Source organism: Ascaphus truei, chromosome 4 (assembly GCF_040206685.1).
Source record: "Ascaphus truei isolate aAscTru1 chromosome 4, aAscTru1.hap1, whole genome shotgun sequence".
Classification (NCBI taxonomy): Eukaryota; Metazoa; Chordata; class Amphibia; order Anura; family Ascaphidae; genus Ascaphus; species Ascaphus truei.
In genome coordinates this window covers 30867350-30882107 of record NC_134486.1, presented here as the reverse complement: position 1 = coordinate 30882107, position 14758 = coordinate 30867350, and the positions used below count along the sequence as shown (strand labels likewise).

General features: G+C 40.7%; 2 protein-coding genes across 3 annotated transcripts in view; one reads left to right on the top strand and one right to left on the bottom strand.

Annotated features, from left to right (window-relative positions):
- The window catches only part of DNAH14 (dynein axonemal heavy chain 14), a 368675-nt gene extending 362045 nt beyond the window's left edge, over nucleotides 1–6630 (top strand). Inside the window, exon 88 of the mRNA XM_075595506.1 lies at nucleotides 6473–6630. The gene's annotated coding sequence lies outside the window, so the exon portion shown is untranslated. The remainder of the gene's footprint in view (nucleotides 1–6472) is intronic.
- Nucleotides 1–14758, bottom strand: part of LBR (lamin B receptor) — a 30101-nt gene that overhangs the window by 3207 nt on the left and 12136 nt on the right. For both annotated transcript variants that reach the window (XM_075595509.1, XM_075595508.1), the window contains 12 exons: nucleotides 14331–14512; nucleotides 11616–11801; nucleotides 11253–11336; nucleotides 8473–8650; nucleotides 7607–7800; nucleotides 7264–7318; nucleotides 6503–6697; nucleotides 6086–6189; nucleotides 5271–5396; nucleotides 3889–4057; nucleotides 1729–1809; nucleotides 1501–1623 (listed from right to left, as the gene is read on the bottom strand). In XM_075595509.1, coding sequence (XP_075451624.1) covers nucleotides 1501–1623; nucleotides 1729–1809; nucleotides 3889–4057; nucleotides 5271–5396; nucleotides 6086–6189; nucleotides 6503–6697; nucleotides 7264–7318; nucleotides 7607–7800; nucleotides 8473–8650; nucleotides 11253–11336; nucleotides 11616–11801; nucleotides 14331–14495 — 1660 coding nt within the window. In that variant the 5' untranslated portion in view covers nucleotides 14496–14512. The remainder of the gene's footprint in view (nucleotides 1–1500; nucleotides 1624–1728; nucleotides 1810–3888; nucleotides 4058–5270; nucleotides 5397–6085; nucleotides 6190–6502; nucleotides 6698–7263; nucleotides 7319–7606; nucleotides 7801–8472; nucleotides 8651–11252; nucleotides 11337–11615; nucleotides 11802–14330; nucleotides 14513–14758) is intronic.

The following is a 14758-nucleotide window of genomic DNA, read 5'->3' as shown; positions in this document are numbered from 1 at the left end:
TGGCCATGGCGGTGAGGTAATCACGCAGCTACGCGACGCCGTACGTCTGGAAGCCGACATTCCCCTACCTCCACGAGGACGCCAACGACTTGCTGGCTGGACTGTACTCCTTATTCTACCTCGGACTGCGGGATTGCGGGATCCTGACTCTTCAGGATCCGACCCTCGTGGCTGTGTCCTTTTGGATGACTGGATCTACATGATTCTATTTTGTGTGTTATTTTGTTCCTTTTATAAATGTTATCGTATTGGAACTTGCGTTTAATCCTTTTTGCGCTCTTTTTTTTGTTTTATATTTAAACAAATTGCATACTGATAGGAAAAGCGCATTCTCTTCTGCAAATCCTAATCATGGTACATGTATAAAAGCCAAGGATGCAAAGCCCTTGTTACACTTCGACCAATGGTGGGCAACAGGCGGCACGTGTGGACTTTCACTGCGGCCACTGGCCCCTTCCAACTAAATACAAATACAGGAGAGCGCTAAACCAGGGATAGAATATCTAAAAGTTGTGTGGGAGCTGCATGAAAAAGAACTGTTCCCAGTCCAAAAGATAGAGGTGTCCAAGAAAAATCAGCACCTCAATACAAAAAGAAAACAAATATATGGTGAAGAATGTTCACAAAACGAAGCTCATTCAAATCTGGTAAGATATGCCCTTGCATGCAAGTGTCAGATCACAGGCACTAAAAGTTATCTCTTCTTTACTTGCTGTTTTTTCTTGCAAGGTTAGATGTAAAAGTAGCACGACAGCCTCTTGATGCAAGTATGAAGAGACATCTTTATGATGAAAAACACTGGTACAACGCAAAGTCAATTCATTTGCACTAGGGAGCCAGATAAGAGTAAATCCCCTTCTCTCCTATTGCCATGACGGTTCCTGCCGGCGTCTGACGTCACTTCCGGGATTTCGTGTGCAACACTCTTTGTGGTCCTCTGTCAACCTACGCGTTTCGCAGGGGGGGTTCCTGTTTCCTCAGGGGATTTACTCTCTGGCTCGCTAATGCAAATCAACTGACTTTGTGAGTTGTAGCAGTGTTTTTAATAATAAAGATGTATTTTCATACTTGCATCAAGAGGCTGTCGTGCTCCTTTTACATCTAACCAGGCAAGAAAAAAATGGCACGTAAAGAAAAGATACATGTAAGTGCCTGATCACAGGCACTAAAAAGGTAAGTGTATATCTTACCAGATTTGAACGAGCTCCGTTTTTTGAACATACTTCACCATATAATTTTTTTTCTTTTTCTTCCTTCCAATTTTCAGTTTGTCACGCTTAGTGTAAATGTTTTTCAGTTCTAAAAGGCGGCAAAGTCATCTCAGACTACAACCACTTAAAGGTTTAATGATGCATTAACTCTAGATGAACATGCCAGGTGGGGAACAGACAACGTTACCGGTCCACATTTTCCAACAAAACATCACTGAGAATTTCTGGTACATGTTGCTCCCCTGAACCAACGGACCAATTTATTTTCCATTATTCCAGAGATACTGACCACACGGCAGACACCAAGCCACGGCCATGATCAGGTCGCCCAAGTAGTTAGGATGACGAACAAATCCCCACCACCCGGAGACCAAGAGTTTCTTTCCACCCGACGTAGGAATGGTTTTCAAATCTGGGTATGAAACAAAGGGGGTTTTTTGTTTTTGTTTTTGTTTTTACAGGGAATTGGACATTTTTATACATAGACACAGAATAGCGATAAGGAAGATTTACTTACATGCAAGTCTCGGATCATCTGGATTTTTCCTGAAGGCGTTCTTCTGGTTGTTTGCAGCACGGAAAATTACGTATCCAAGAGCTAGTTTAATTACAATGTGGTTAAATTAAATCTACACACAGTAAACCTGCACAGTAAAATTGCACTTCTACAGTTACTGGATCCAGAAACATACTTTTACATTGTATTTTAATATATAATTCAAGGCTATGAAAATCCGACCCAAATCCTTTGTTCATAAGTTGCTACAGCCCAACTCCGTTATAGCGCGGTCCTCGGCGGCCACCCGATCCGACCGCGCTATTACCGGGTTCGCGCTAATTTTAAAACAAAATGGCCGCCGCGCGCCCGATCGGGAGGGAAGAGGTGACCGGCAGCTCTACACGTCCCCCAACAGCCACCGTACCTTCCCCAAGCAGCCTCACTTCCCACAGTAGTCCACACCGATCCCCCCCCCACCCTCCCCACCCCCCTGCCAGACCCGCTCCGATCTCAGCAGCTGACACCAAAGGTAGGGAGGGGGGGTGTGTGCAGCGTTTTGTGAGCGTGCAGCGAGAGAGCGCAGCGTGCAGCGAGAGTGCGCAGCGTGCAGCGAGAGTGCGCAGCGAGAGTGCGCAGCGTGCAGCGAGAGTGCGCAGCGTGCAGCGAGAGTGCGCAGCGTGCAGCGAGAGTGCGCAGCGTGCAGCGAGAGTGCGCAGCGTGCAGCGAGAGTGCGCAGCGTGCAGCGAGAGTGCGCAGCGAGAGTGCGCAGCGTGCAGCGAGAGTGCGCAGCGAGAGTGCGCAGCGTGCAGCGAGAGTGCGCAGCGTGCAGCGAGAGTGCGCAGCGTGCAGCGAGAGTGCGCAGCGTGCAGCGAGAGTGCGCAGCGTGCAGCGAGAGTGCGCAGCGTGCAGCGAGAGTGCGCAGCGTGCAGCGAGAGTGCGCAGCGTGCAGCGAGAGTGCGCAGCGTGCGTGCGCAGCGAGCAGCGAGAGTGCGCGGCGAGCAGCGAGAGTGCGCAGCGTACAGCGAGAGTGCGCAGTGTACAGCGTGCAGCGAGAGTGCGCAGTGTGCAGCGAGAGTGTGCAGCGAGAGTGTGCAGCGAGAGTGTGCAGCGAGAGTGTGCAGCGTGCAGCAAGAGTGTGCAGCGTGCAGCAAGAGTGTGCAGCGTGCAGCGAGAGTGTGCAGTGTGCTCTGGTGCTGTGAGTGTGCGCAAAAAAATCCAATTTTTTTTTTTTTTTTTTAAATTCGGGGTCCATGCTCAAACAGCGTTTTAAGCAGATCTGCGTTATAGCGGGGTTGAGCTGTATTTGCATAAATGAGAAAAAGACTCAGTCATTTTCGATTACTGTAAGGCAGTGGTTCCCAATCCTATCCCTGGGGACCACCAGCCACACTTTGCTTTTGTCTTATTTTATACATGGAGGTCACAATCCCATTAGCACTCCTTGTGAGAGATAAATATCTATATCTCTAGATGTCTACTCATATATATGGGTTCTGAGCTTGCAGGGGTTGTGGGTTACTCAGTGCATACTTAGCTGGTACCTCCTCACGACTCCATTTAGCAGGATCCCATAGGGGTCGCTGTTCTAAAACCCCCAATCCAATGCCATGGGGTCAGTGACACTCATCTCAATCAACACCACATTCATTCCAGCACTTTCCATCTTCGCAGTATTGCTAGTCTGCCCCTCCAGAACTTACCAACATTCTAATGCAATCAATGATGCTGTACTTCTGCTATTACAGCCAGAATATACTATTTTTTTACCACGTTTTAACTCCAGCCTTCTTTAAAGTATTGCTGCCAGGTTCACTTATGTTTTGGCAAATATACAATGATGTATGTATATGTGGTTTAAATTAAAACCAGCCTATATTAGCTTATTAACCAAAGCTGTGGGTTTGTGTTGTCAGTATAAAGAAGCTAAACGGAAAAGTAGATCATATTTATTTCCATATACTTTTATGGGTGCTGGTGGAATTAAACATTTTTTTTTTAAAGCGGATTAATTTTATGGTCAGGGCTTTTACTGTATATGAGATGATACACACTTATTTTGAAAAACGCTGCATGTGGTATTGGATCAGTATGAATACAAAAATACATACCCATTTGTTTTTTCTATACATTTTTAGTTTTTTGGACAGAAATAGTAGTTGGAGAAATACATATGCTTACTGTTTAAAGCAATAATTGCTGAAGCAACTGTCCAAGAAATATCCACCTGGTGGTTGACCAAATAGAATGTCTGTAAAGTGTAAGTAAATGGAACCCACACTAGGTTTCCAAAGGCCAACATGAAACCAAATCCATCATGCACAATATCCATAGATGTCAAGACCGCTTCCTAAAAGCAAAAATATATACATTTATTGTACTAAAGATGTTTTTTTAATGCAATAACATGCAAGATAAAAAGAATCTAACAGAATGTTCTGTAAAAATAATAATAAAAAAAAACAGTATCTAGGACAGAACTAAAACTTGAATATATTTTCAAACATATGCCACAGCAAGGTGTGGGTATATGATGCAGGAACTGTACAAATTACGTTCAGTATGATTATATAAATGATGAATGTAAATACATACACCTACATGGACAAAGGGATCTTGAGCATGAATGTGCTTTGCTGTGTTTATAGGGCTTTAAATTTTGTCCAAGTTAATTGAGAAGGCAAACAACCATATGAAGAGAAAACGTGGCCTGCAGTATACATATAGATCATGTTCACATATAGCCATGATAAATCTAACACCCCCCTGCAGTGGGCTGTATCCCATCTAAATAAAAGTATCTTTAGAATGCAAGCCATACAAGGAAAATGTGCAGAATCACATGCACATATAATTTATATAACAAAAACTATGCCATCATAAACTACAACGTTACATGAAGTTAGCTGGATTGTACATCCAGTTCCGGTCACTTCAGTATTCAAAAAGCTGCTGCTACCCAAGTGGTTAAAAAGAGGCTAGTTTTAGTTGGATGGGATATTACAGTGGGAAGAGCACCACAGCTCAGCTAGGTAAAACATGTTGTTCTCTGTTGTGACTCTGCACTGCTTGCTGTACAGTGAGCATGTGTGGTCAGATTAGTGTTACCAAATCTTTGCTGATCTTGGTGGTAGCTGTCTGATGAACAGTTTGCTCAAACATATTCTCCCATAATATTCATGGACTTTTCACTTTATGACTTAGAACCTTAGGTTGGCAAAGTGTTTGCACGATGTAGGACAAAAAAAGGGAAAGTTTAAATAAAGTGGTATTGTTTTACCTTAAAAAAGGGAGCCCTGGGCAATGGAGAAAAGCATTATGGCTAAAATATGTACAAGCACACTCCGACCCGATTTTATACAAAAGATATCAAAGGTTACAGGTACAGTGATAACCGGTGTTGTCTATTTTAAAGCAATTCCTGTACACAATGGGTTAATAGAATATACCTTTTTTTTTTTTTTTAAACAAGTTTTATTTCAAATTTAATTGTAACCTTGTTAGTTTGTAAAAACTTCCATTTCACAAAAAACTTCCCGTTTTAAACCATGAAGACCAATTACCTCATTCCAAAAAGCATGGGCGACATACAACAGTTGAAAACTGTTTACCAAGATCATAGATACCGAGGGAACACCACGGTTCTGCATTTTCATTTCCGCCAGGAGCATTATCAAGTTAATGAGAACCTAGGAAGAGAAGAAAAAACAAAAACCATGGCCCTTTAGCAAAGGTAATTAGAAAGCTGTACGTTTCTGTACAATTTAACTCTTCGGTTGTCCATTTTGCACTCTAGACTAGGAAAATACATTTAACCATTTGAACAGCAGAGTGGCACGGCCTCTCCAGCACACCGTATTTACGTGACCGCTCTATAGAACTTTCATGTGATGGTAGCGGTCCTAAGCCTGCAGAACGGAAGCGCAGTCCTCTTCCATTGCCCTGCACGAGATCGCGCCCGTGCCTCCATAGAAGCACAGGACATGATCTGCCCTGGAAAAACGAGCACTCTGCGGGTATGATATAGCCACTACGACATCATGGGGCAACAGGGGTGCCAGACCCCATGACAGCCGCTACGTGCCTTGGGGCACCAAAGGGTTAATGGATCAAATTTAGGCACCGTATGCTTCATATAGATACAATCCTTCCATTAAAAACAAAACTATTAGAAGGATATTAATGACTGAATATGTTGTATCTAAATACTTTATCCCCCTGCATGGGCTGCCCAGTCAGAGAATTTTTACTTGAGAACTAGTTTTAAAATGTTTCAATTCACGAGAGAAGAGTGCGTGCGCGTGCACACACACACACACACACTCTAAACAAGTAGTGTTATAAAACTATGTCCACCAGTGGCCTTAAGACAACTTACCCAGCCAATTAGTCCAGGACGAAGTTCGGTGAAATATTTAAGATCAAACTTTCCAATGCGGGGGTTTAATTCACGACCCATGAAAAAGCTATATATCACATGTCCTGCAAAGAATTATTGAATTATAATAGAGCATATGATTTGGTAACTGTCTAAATCTAGATAAGGAAAATACTAGAAAAAGTGCCTGACAGAGCATAAGCCATATGTGAAATAAATAATTGGCACAAGAAAATATTATATTATTTTGCGCTCTGCCATTCTACAGCCAGAGAATTGCCTAATGGAGTAATTCTGCAAGCGATGCAGAGAAGCAATAGTTTGGTTGTAATGTAATAATTTTATTATTAATAAGAAATTAAATTGCTTTTTCACATTGTCTTAAAGGTTTTAGGATGTATATGAAAAAAGACCTACCAGAGCTACCTCCCAATGAAAGTTCGTTATTTGGGGCTTTCAAAGAACGTGCATATAGATAGATGCTTAGAAGAATGGAGAAAAGGGTAGCAGAAGCCGCAAACTGAAGATAATTCTCAAAGACGTAAAGAAGGCTGATCTTGCAGTACAAGGTCACTGCAACTGCTGCTGCAGTCAGAAGTAACGCATGAAATCCTGTTACAGAAAAAATAAATATATACACACACTTTAATAATAAGGATTGATCAAAATGCAAATAAATTACTAATAAGGTATGGAAACAGAATTTAATCACAGTGTATACAACAAAGCATCAGTATTTATTGCGCCATATAGATACCAGCTCGTTGTTTACAGAATTACCACCTTTTATTTGAGACAAAATTATGGTGAGCAAAAAAAATTAAATTAAAGTGCTACCCAATGTGCTTAAAATATTATGGCTGAACTACAACGTATGTTTTAGTAACATCTTTTCATATTAAATGTAGTTAATCGCATTACAACTCATATTAATCCACGTTTTTAAAATGGGGGGGGTGGGGTGTAGGTAGAGAAATATAGCAAAAAAAACATGGTGTCTTTATAAGCAAAATAACCACAACCTTCCACCCCCCATAACCTCTGACAGAACAAGTATTCCACGGAGCTCGGGTTAAACATTTATATTGTAGGAAAATGGAGCCATTATCAAGGAACGTTCAAAAAAATATTTAAGAACTTGCATATTTAAAACTAATTCTGATAGAAACTAAACATACCATTTATCCTGTACTTCAGTCTCTTCCCATTTACAAGTGGCACTCCATCTGTAATCTTAGAACATTAAATTTGGTAACTACAGATGAAACATTTCTGTTAAGGCAGAATTTATCGGAAATGTAGCTATAATATGCGTATGAAATAAAATACAAAAAAAAGGTGACAATAGAATCTAACAAAGGGGAAACATTTTAATCTAAATTGTAATGTAATAAAAAAAATGGGGCTCATTAATGAAAGTCCCCAACTAGAAATCATAGCAGGTCATTCCATGACCGGTACTTTGTTTTACATTTTCCCCAACAGGCAATAACAAAAAAAGGTTTTAAACAAGTCTTTTACCTTTCCCAGTGGAAGCAAGTAGAACAGTGCTTGCAGAAATATCCACAGCAGGAAAACCCCAAAAACTGTAGTGTTCCATAAATCACTGACGGTTAATCCTGAATGGAAATTGAAAATGCTTGCATCCTTCTGTACACACACCAACAGTAAGTAGTAGAGAAGGACAGGCTGGGCCAAGATCATAAATGAAACCCCTAAAACGCAAACAAATGTTAAAAGAAAAAAAAAAAAAAAAAGTCAATGTAATGTATTTTACAACACTGTAATAACTTCTGGTAGGAGTTGAAGCATAGTTTGGAAGCAGTGCTAATCAAAACAATGAAGCCAATTTGTAGAATGGAAAAATACCAAACTAGTATTATTCGAGAAACAACAATAGAACTGTTTTAGTTACATAGTTAGCACAATTGTAAAGGGGATGGCCTGAATTAGGGTCGTTCTATACTGCCGGGGCGTGCTACGCACGCACGGTAGTGATAAATGGCTTTGAGGTCAAGTCAGCCCTTCTATACAAGGGCCGCGCGTGCACGGCGGGGAGCCGACAGACAGCGGCGAAGACGGGGAAAAGATGATTTTGCGCCGCTACCGGTGCTCAAATGTATGTATGTATGCGCGCGCGCGCGTGTGTGTGTGTGTGTGTGTGCCAATGATTGCACAAATAAAAAAAAATATTAAACTTTTTTTTTCTTTAAAAAAAAACACACACGCACGCACGCGCGCACGCTCCCGGCTCTATAAAAGGGAAAAGCATGCGGCACGCGCGGCACGCATACAGTATAGAACGGACCTTAGGGAGTATGATCACTTTCAAGGAAAAGGGGTGTCCTTTTTAATAGGAGTTTGCAGAAACAAAAAAAAGGACATACCAATTGTTCCTCCAAATTCCAATACTTTCCTATTTTCAACAGCTTTTTCTTTCACGATTTTTTCTTTCGCGATTTCTTCTTTTAAGATTCCTTTTGTTATGCTGTCCTCTTTTCTGGGGTTGAAAATATATCGCAACACCTTTTCATTGTTGTTTTCCATCTCTTGTTCCACTTTTAACTATGAAAACAGTTTTTGTGAATTAGACTTGAGGCAAAGCATAAATATGAATAATTAAAATATGCACTTTCAAGATCTTCTACATAATGAAGGAAAAGGTAGGGATTCAGAAAATGCTGCTAAGGAGCAACAGGATATCTAGTATAAAGATGTACGAGACATGTCCAGGTGTCAGGAAATGGTGCACCTTTATGTATATTGAAAACATTGTTTGGTTTGAGCAACCCACAGCCACTGCCCAAAGATCAACTGCAGATATCGCCAGATTAACAGTACCAGCTGCCAGGGAAGCAGCGGAATGCTGACCTAGGCATCAGCCTATCTGTTGGGGGGAGGGGGGGGAGTATGGGGGGGGGAGGGGGGTATGGGGGGGGGATTCTGAAGAACAGGCACCCTCCCCCACACAGGCAGCCGCGGCTATTGCAGTCCCTGGGACCGCTGTGATGTGCTTTTAATGCTGCGGTTTTGGGGGCAGCAAGTCTGGCTACATCTGTAGTTATGGTTCTAGGTTTTCAAGGCTACATTATTATTATTTTTTTTACATTTACGCTGGTACTGTATTATGAAATTACTAAATTAAGACAAAGCAGAATGTAATGCATAACTCTTCAAATGTATCATTGCATTTAATTTCAACTTTTCACATTTAAAACAAAGCATTAGACATAACTTGAACTATGAAACAATAAAAATTATAGACCAGGTGCTATTTGTCAAGTGACAGCACTAGGGTTAGTCAATATTCATGATAACGATATATTGCGATAAATCACACAAGAGGTTGGTGTACAAAATAAAGAAAATTGGACTCAGTAATAATATATGCACCTGGATTGAAAACTGGTTAAAGGACAGACAACAGAGGGTTGTCATAAAAGGAACTTTTTCAGGTTGGGCTAAAGTCGTGAGTGGAGTACCTCAGGGATCGGTACTGGGATCCCTGCTTTTTAACTTCTTTATTAATGACCTTGAGGTTGGCATCGAGAGCAAAGTCTCCATATTTGCTGATGATACTAAATTGTGTAAGGTAATAGAATCAGAGCAGGATGTAATTTCTCTTCAGAAGGACATGGAGAGACTGGAAACGTGGGCAGGTAAATGGCAGATGAGGTTTAATACAGATAAATGTAAGGCTATGCATTTGGGATGCAAGAATAAAAAGGCAACTTACAAATTAAATGGAGATATATTGGGGGAATCCTTGATGGAGAAGGATTTAGGAGTGCTTGTAGACAGCAGGCTTAGCAATAGTGCCCAATGTCATGCAGTAGCTGCAAATGCAAATAGGATCTTATCTTGCATCAAACGGGCAATGGATGGAAGGGAAGTAAACATAATTATGCCCCTTTACAAAGCATTAGTAAGACCACACCTTGAATATGGAGTACAATTTTGGGCACCAATCCTAAGAAAAGACATTTTGGAACTAGAGAGAGTGCAGAGAAGAGCCACCAAATTAATAAAGGGGATGGACAATCTAACTTATGAGGAGAGGCTAGCTAAATTAGATTTATTTACATTAGAAAAGAGGCGTCTAAGAGGGGATATGATAACTATATACAAATATATTCAGGGACAATACAAGGAGCTTTCAAAAGAACTATTCATCCCACGGGCAGTACAAAGGACTCGGGTCCATCCCTTAAGGTTGGAGGAAAGGAAATTTCACCAGCAACAAAGGAAAGGGTTCTTTACAGTAAGGGCAGTTAAAATGTGGAATTCATTACCCATGGAGACTGTGATGGCAGATACAATAGATTTGTTAAAAAAAAAAGGTTGGACATCTTTTTAGATGGGAAAGGTATACAGGGATATACCAAATAAGTATATATGGGAAAGATGTTGATCCAGGGATTAATCCGATTGCCAATTCTTGGAGTCAGGAAGGAATTAATTTTTCCCCTTAATGGGGTTTTTTGTTTGCCTTCCTCTGGATCAATAAGTATAGATATATGATAAAGTATCTGTTGTCTAAATTTAGCATAGGTTGAACTTGATGGACCTATGTCTTTTTTCAACCTCATCTACTATGTAACTATATGTAACTAATGTGTTAAAATGCAAGTCTGAAACCGTTCTAGGAAATCTAAATAAAATGTCTTCTCAAAATAAAAATTCTTTAGATTTACTAGAACAAAAGGGACCTTCATTCCAAAACCTTTTCCACGTCGGGCACTTTGCCTTTTCTCACCTACACTGCTCCCATCACCCTAACACCCCATCATTCACCCAGAGATACTCCATTTAAAAACAGATTTCATTTATAAAACGTTAAAAATATAAAAACAGATTTTTCAACCATTAAGAATGGTCGAAAAATCAGTTCTAATTATGAAAATGTTCAAAATTAAAGGCCGACAGTGATGGGATGAGGGGGATGTTAGGGTGATGGAAGCAGTGTGGGTGAGAAATGGTGAAGTGCAGGCATGGCAAGAGGATTAAGGGTCCAGGGGGGGGGGGGAGAGAGGAAGGGTTTAAGGGTTCCCACTCCCAGGAGATTATGTTAGCGCGATATTACTGCATATCGGTATATCACCCAGACCTACACAGCACCAACATGCCACTAGGTAAGCTTGACTTTTTATATAAAATACATATGTACCTGTGTAATCCTCTGAGATGCAACATTTTTTTCAATACCCTCTGGTTCACCGTTGCGCTTGCCAACTTTGTACTCATGTAATTTCTGAAATGAAAACAAGTCTCCCATTTATATTTTCATTTTTTTTGCAACGTTTGAACAAACAATGAAGGAGGAGGCGGAAAAATAAGAAAAAACAATATTTCATTTCAATACCTATACTTATAAACATTTAAAACGACTGTTCGGAGTAGTTGAATAAATTCTTTTTAAAATCAGGAATAGCTTTTCCACTCCAATATAATTGAAAATTAAACAGTATTTAAAATGATTGATCATATTAAAATAAGCGACTAGCGAGACCAAATAAAAAAATGTCAATACCAGTGGAGTTAGATGAATTTGTAAGATGTCTCCCTTTGTTAAATCTCTGATTTGAGAAGGTGGCTGCAGGGCATTCTTCGGCGTACGAGCTGGAGAACGTGCGCGCCCAGGGGACCGAGACCTCGATCGACTTCTGCGTCTGGAGGGAGAGACGGAGCGTTTCTTGCTCCGGAATGCAGCTGCATGCTGTCAGGGTAGGAAGATTTCATCAAGGTTAGAGTCATCATAAATCCTCACATTGTGTTCATAGACCACCTGTAAATGTCAGCCTCTTCCCGTTCACAAATTCCACTTTTGTACCAATGCTTTTAATCGTACTGATATGATGGACATGTTTTTGGTTCACTTAGTGTGGATTCAGCACAGGAACAAAAAAGAAAAAGAAGAAGAGGTACACAAGATTTCCTCCTCTTACATTTTGAAAGAATATAAACATTCTTAGTGAGATTTATGACATAGGGGAATTGTTTCATTAATGCAAGGGTGCGCAAACTTTTCAGTCTGCGACCCCCTGCCTGCTCTCCTGTCAAATGATGTCACTTTGCCATGGCGATGCGTCGCCCAAAGCCAAGGTAAGTGAAGTTAGAGGCCTCGAGCGTTCCCCTGGCATTTAATTTAAATGCCTGTGGGGAAGCGCGCGGCCTCTAACTGCTGCACCCCCCCCACCCCCAGAAATCTTGTGATCCCCCAGTTTGCACACTTCAGTGTTTACACACTTTAGATAATCAAATATCATAACGCATTGATATTTGATTATCTAAAGCACGAGATTCGCTGTGGGGGGCGCAGGGTTTACAGAGGCCCCGCGCGCTTCCCGAAGGCACTTAAATTAAGTGTCGGGGAAGCGGCGAAGGCCTCTGTAAACTACCCTTAACTTGCTTCTGTAGACGCGTCACCATGGCGCTGCAAGGTCATGTGCTGTCACGTTGCAATCACGACACCAACGCCAGAGGCAAGGTAAGAGGCAGCGGAGGGGGGGGGACGCAGGGGGGAAAAAAAAAAGAAAGAAAAAAAAGTAGACGATTGTGCTGCCCTGATCTAAAGGAATGAGAGTCTACAATCACAAATTAGATAAGGTGTGACATAAAACGAGTTCTACATTTTCCATTTCTAGTAATTCCTGATTAAAAGTTCACTAAATCCCTCCAGCTTATTCTACATCAAATGGAATATCGTATTGGATAGGAGAGCAAGTAACAAACACATTTGCATTCAAATCATAACTGTTTGATAGCGCTCTCTACCCAAAATACTTTACTGATACTTCTGGAGTATCAACATTTCTATTTTACAATCTGCATATTTTAGGACAAATCAAATGTATTTATGGATTAAAGAGTGGACATTTAGTGCATTTGCTTGACAAAACTATTTTAGATTAGGCGTTTCTAAATAACCCACAAGTCTGTAAAAGTAAAATTAATTATTTTACAATTATGGATTTAGATTTTGAATGTGGTCCTACTAAGTACACAAAGCAAGATAAGTATTTAAACTTTGTTTTAATTGTCGTGGTAAATGAGGGGGTGCGGGGGGGGGGGAGGAGAAAGGTGTGATTGTCAATCTTGTTTGTTCCATCCCAAAGGCAAGGTAAATCCGATTTCCAGGCCCCTTACTTTCTGAACACAGGTTAGGTAGGGACATAGGATAAATAAACAGGAGAAAGTAAAATCAATGCTAAGCGTCAGGTTTACAAACAGTCCAGTGTACACAGACAACCAACCAGCTAGTTTAACTTGAATGTACCAAGGTCATCAGTTAAAATTGTTCCAATGTAGAACTGTGCCTTTAGCAACGAGAACGAAAGCTCAATTTACAGAAAGCCGACAGATAAAATAACAGCTTTGAAAAGGGGCAGCCACGGAAACTTAATTGGTTAAGCATTTATTTAAAGAGTGGTGTTGAGGCTTCTTTTTTTAATGTATTGAACAGTCTTGGTAATGTTAGTAAACATTGAATTTTAATGTTTAGAGGGGTCTTGCCACCTATTCTCCAATATTCTGCCCGTTCTAGGTGATTTAACAGGGAACGGCATAAATAAATATAACAACCCTTAAAAAATCGAATAGAACAAGCAAGATTGCAATCACGTATCCCTGGCAAAGGACCCACTACAAATCAAAAAAGAAAAGGAAAAAAAAAACACTTTAAAATAGACAAATAAAAATACCTAGACTTGTCCACGATTTGTTGGGAGAGAATGGTTTGGAAACAGAGCACATTGTGAATTACTGTTGGTGACAATCTAAAGCAAAAACAATTTTTATACACACCAGTCAGCTGGAAGCAAACAAAACCTGAAGGTAAAGATGGGATGTTCAAAAGTCCTGCGTTCGTGTGTGTCTTACACTCCCTACTCAATGTGATGTCGTCTTTCCTTTAGCTGGGAAGATTTCCGCTTCATACATTTGAAGGAAATCTTCCTGAGCAAGAGAAGGACCGCTTCACAGCTTATTAAAATAGGTCATTACGGCAATTACTGCCGTTTCCTCAAAATGTAACCAAAACCGCAGGCATATCGTCTCTAATGTTTTGCCAGTATCTTTTCAAATGACGGATTCTCTCTCCTCCATATCTCCTAAATGCAACCGGATATAATGTAGGAGAGCACAGCATTCATGTCAGAAGACGGGAACCAGCAATTAAGTGCGCATATTAAAACAATAGTCTCAAAAATGGCTTTTTTGGCATCTTATTCATAATACCCGGCCTTACCTTGATATCGTTCTCCTTAAGCTCCAGCTCCGTCCCATCCTTATAACGCACAGTGTAAAGTTGAGTTGGGACATCAAATGTTACAATTTGCACTTCATAGTAAAGGCAGCTTCCCGGCCACCGACCCATTACCAACTCGCCACTATCGTATTTTCGAACGGACATTTTCACAATAAATTCACCTGCACAAAGTTTAAAGTAAGAGAATATTACTTTAACACACACACTATAGGCCACATTTCACTAGAAATATTACGAATTCAGCACTTTATACAATAGCATACGCTCCCTGGGCAGTAATTGAATGTGCCAATGAAGTGGCCCTGGGGTAAGCAATGGTCAAAGTCAGAATAGTTATTACTAAGCAACTGTAATATATCTTTGATTCAAACATCCAACTCTGTTTCCAGCACTCGTAGGTAAATAAT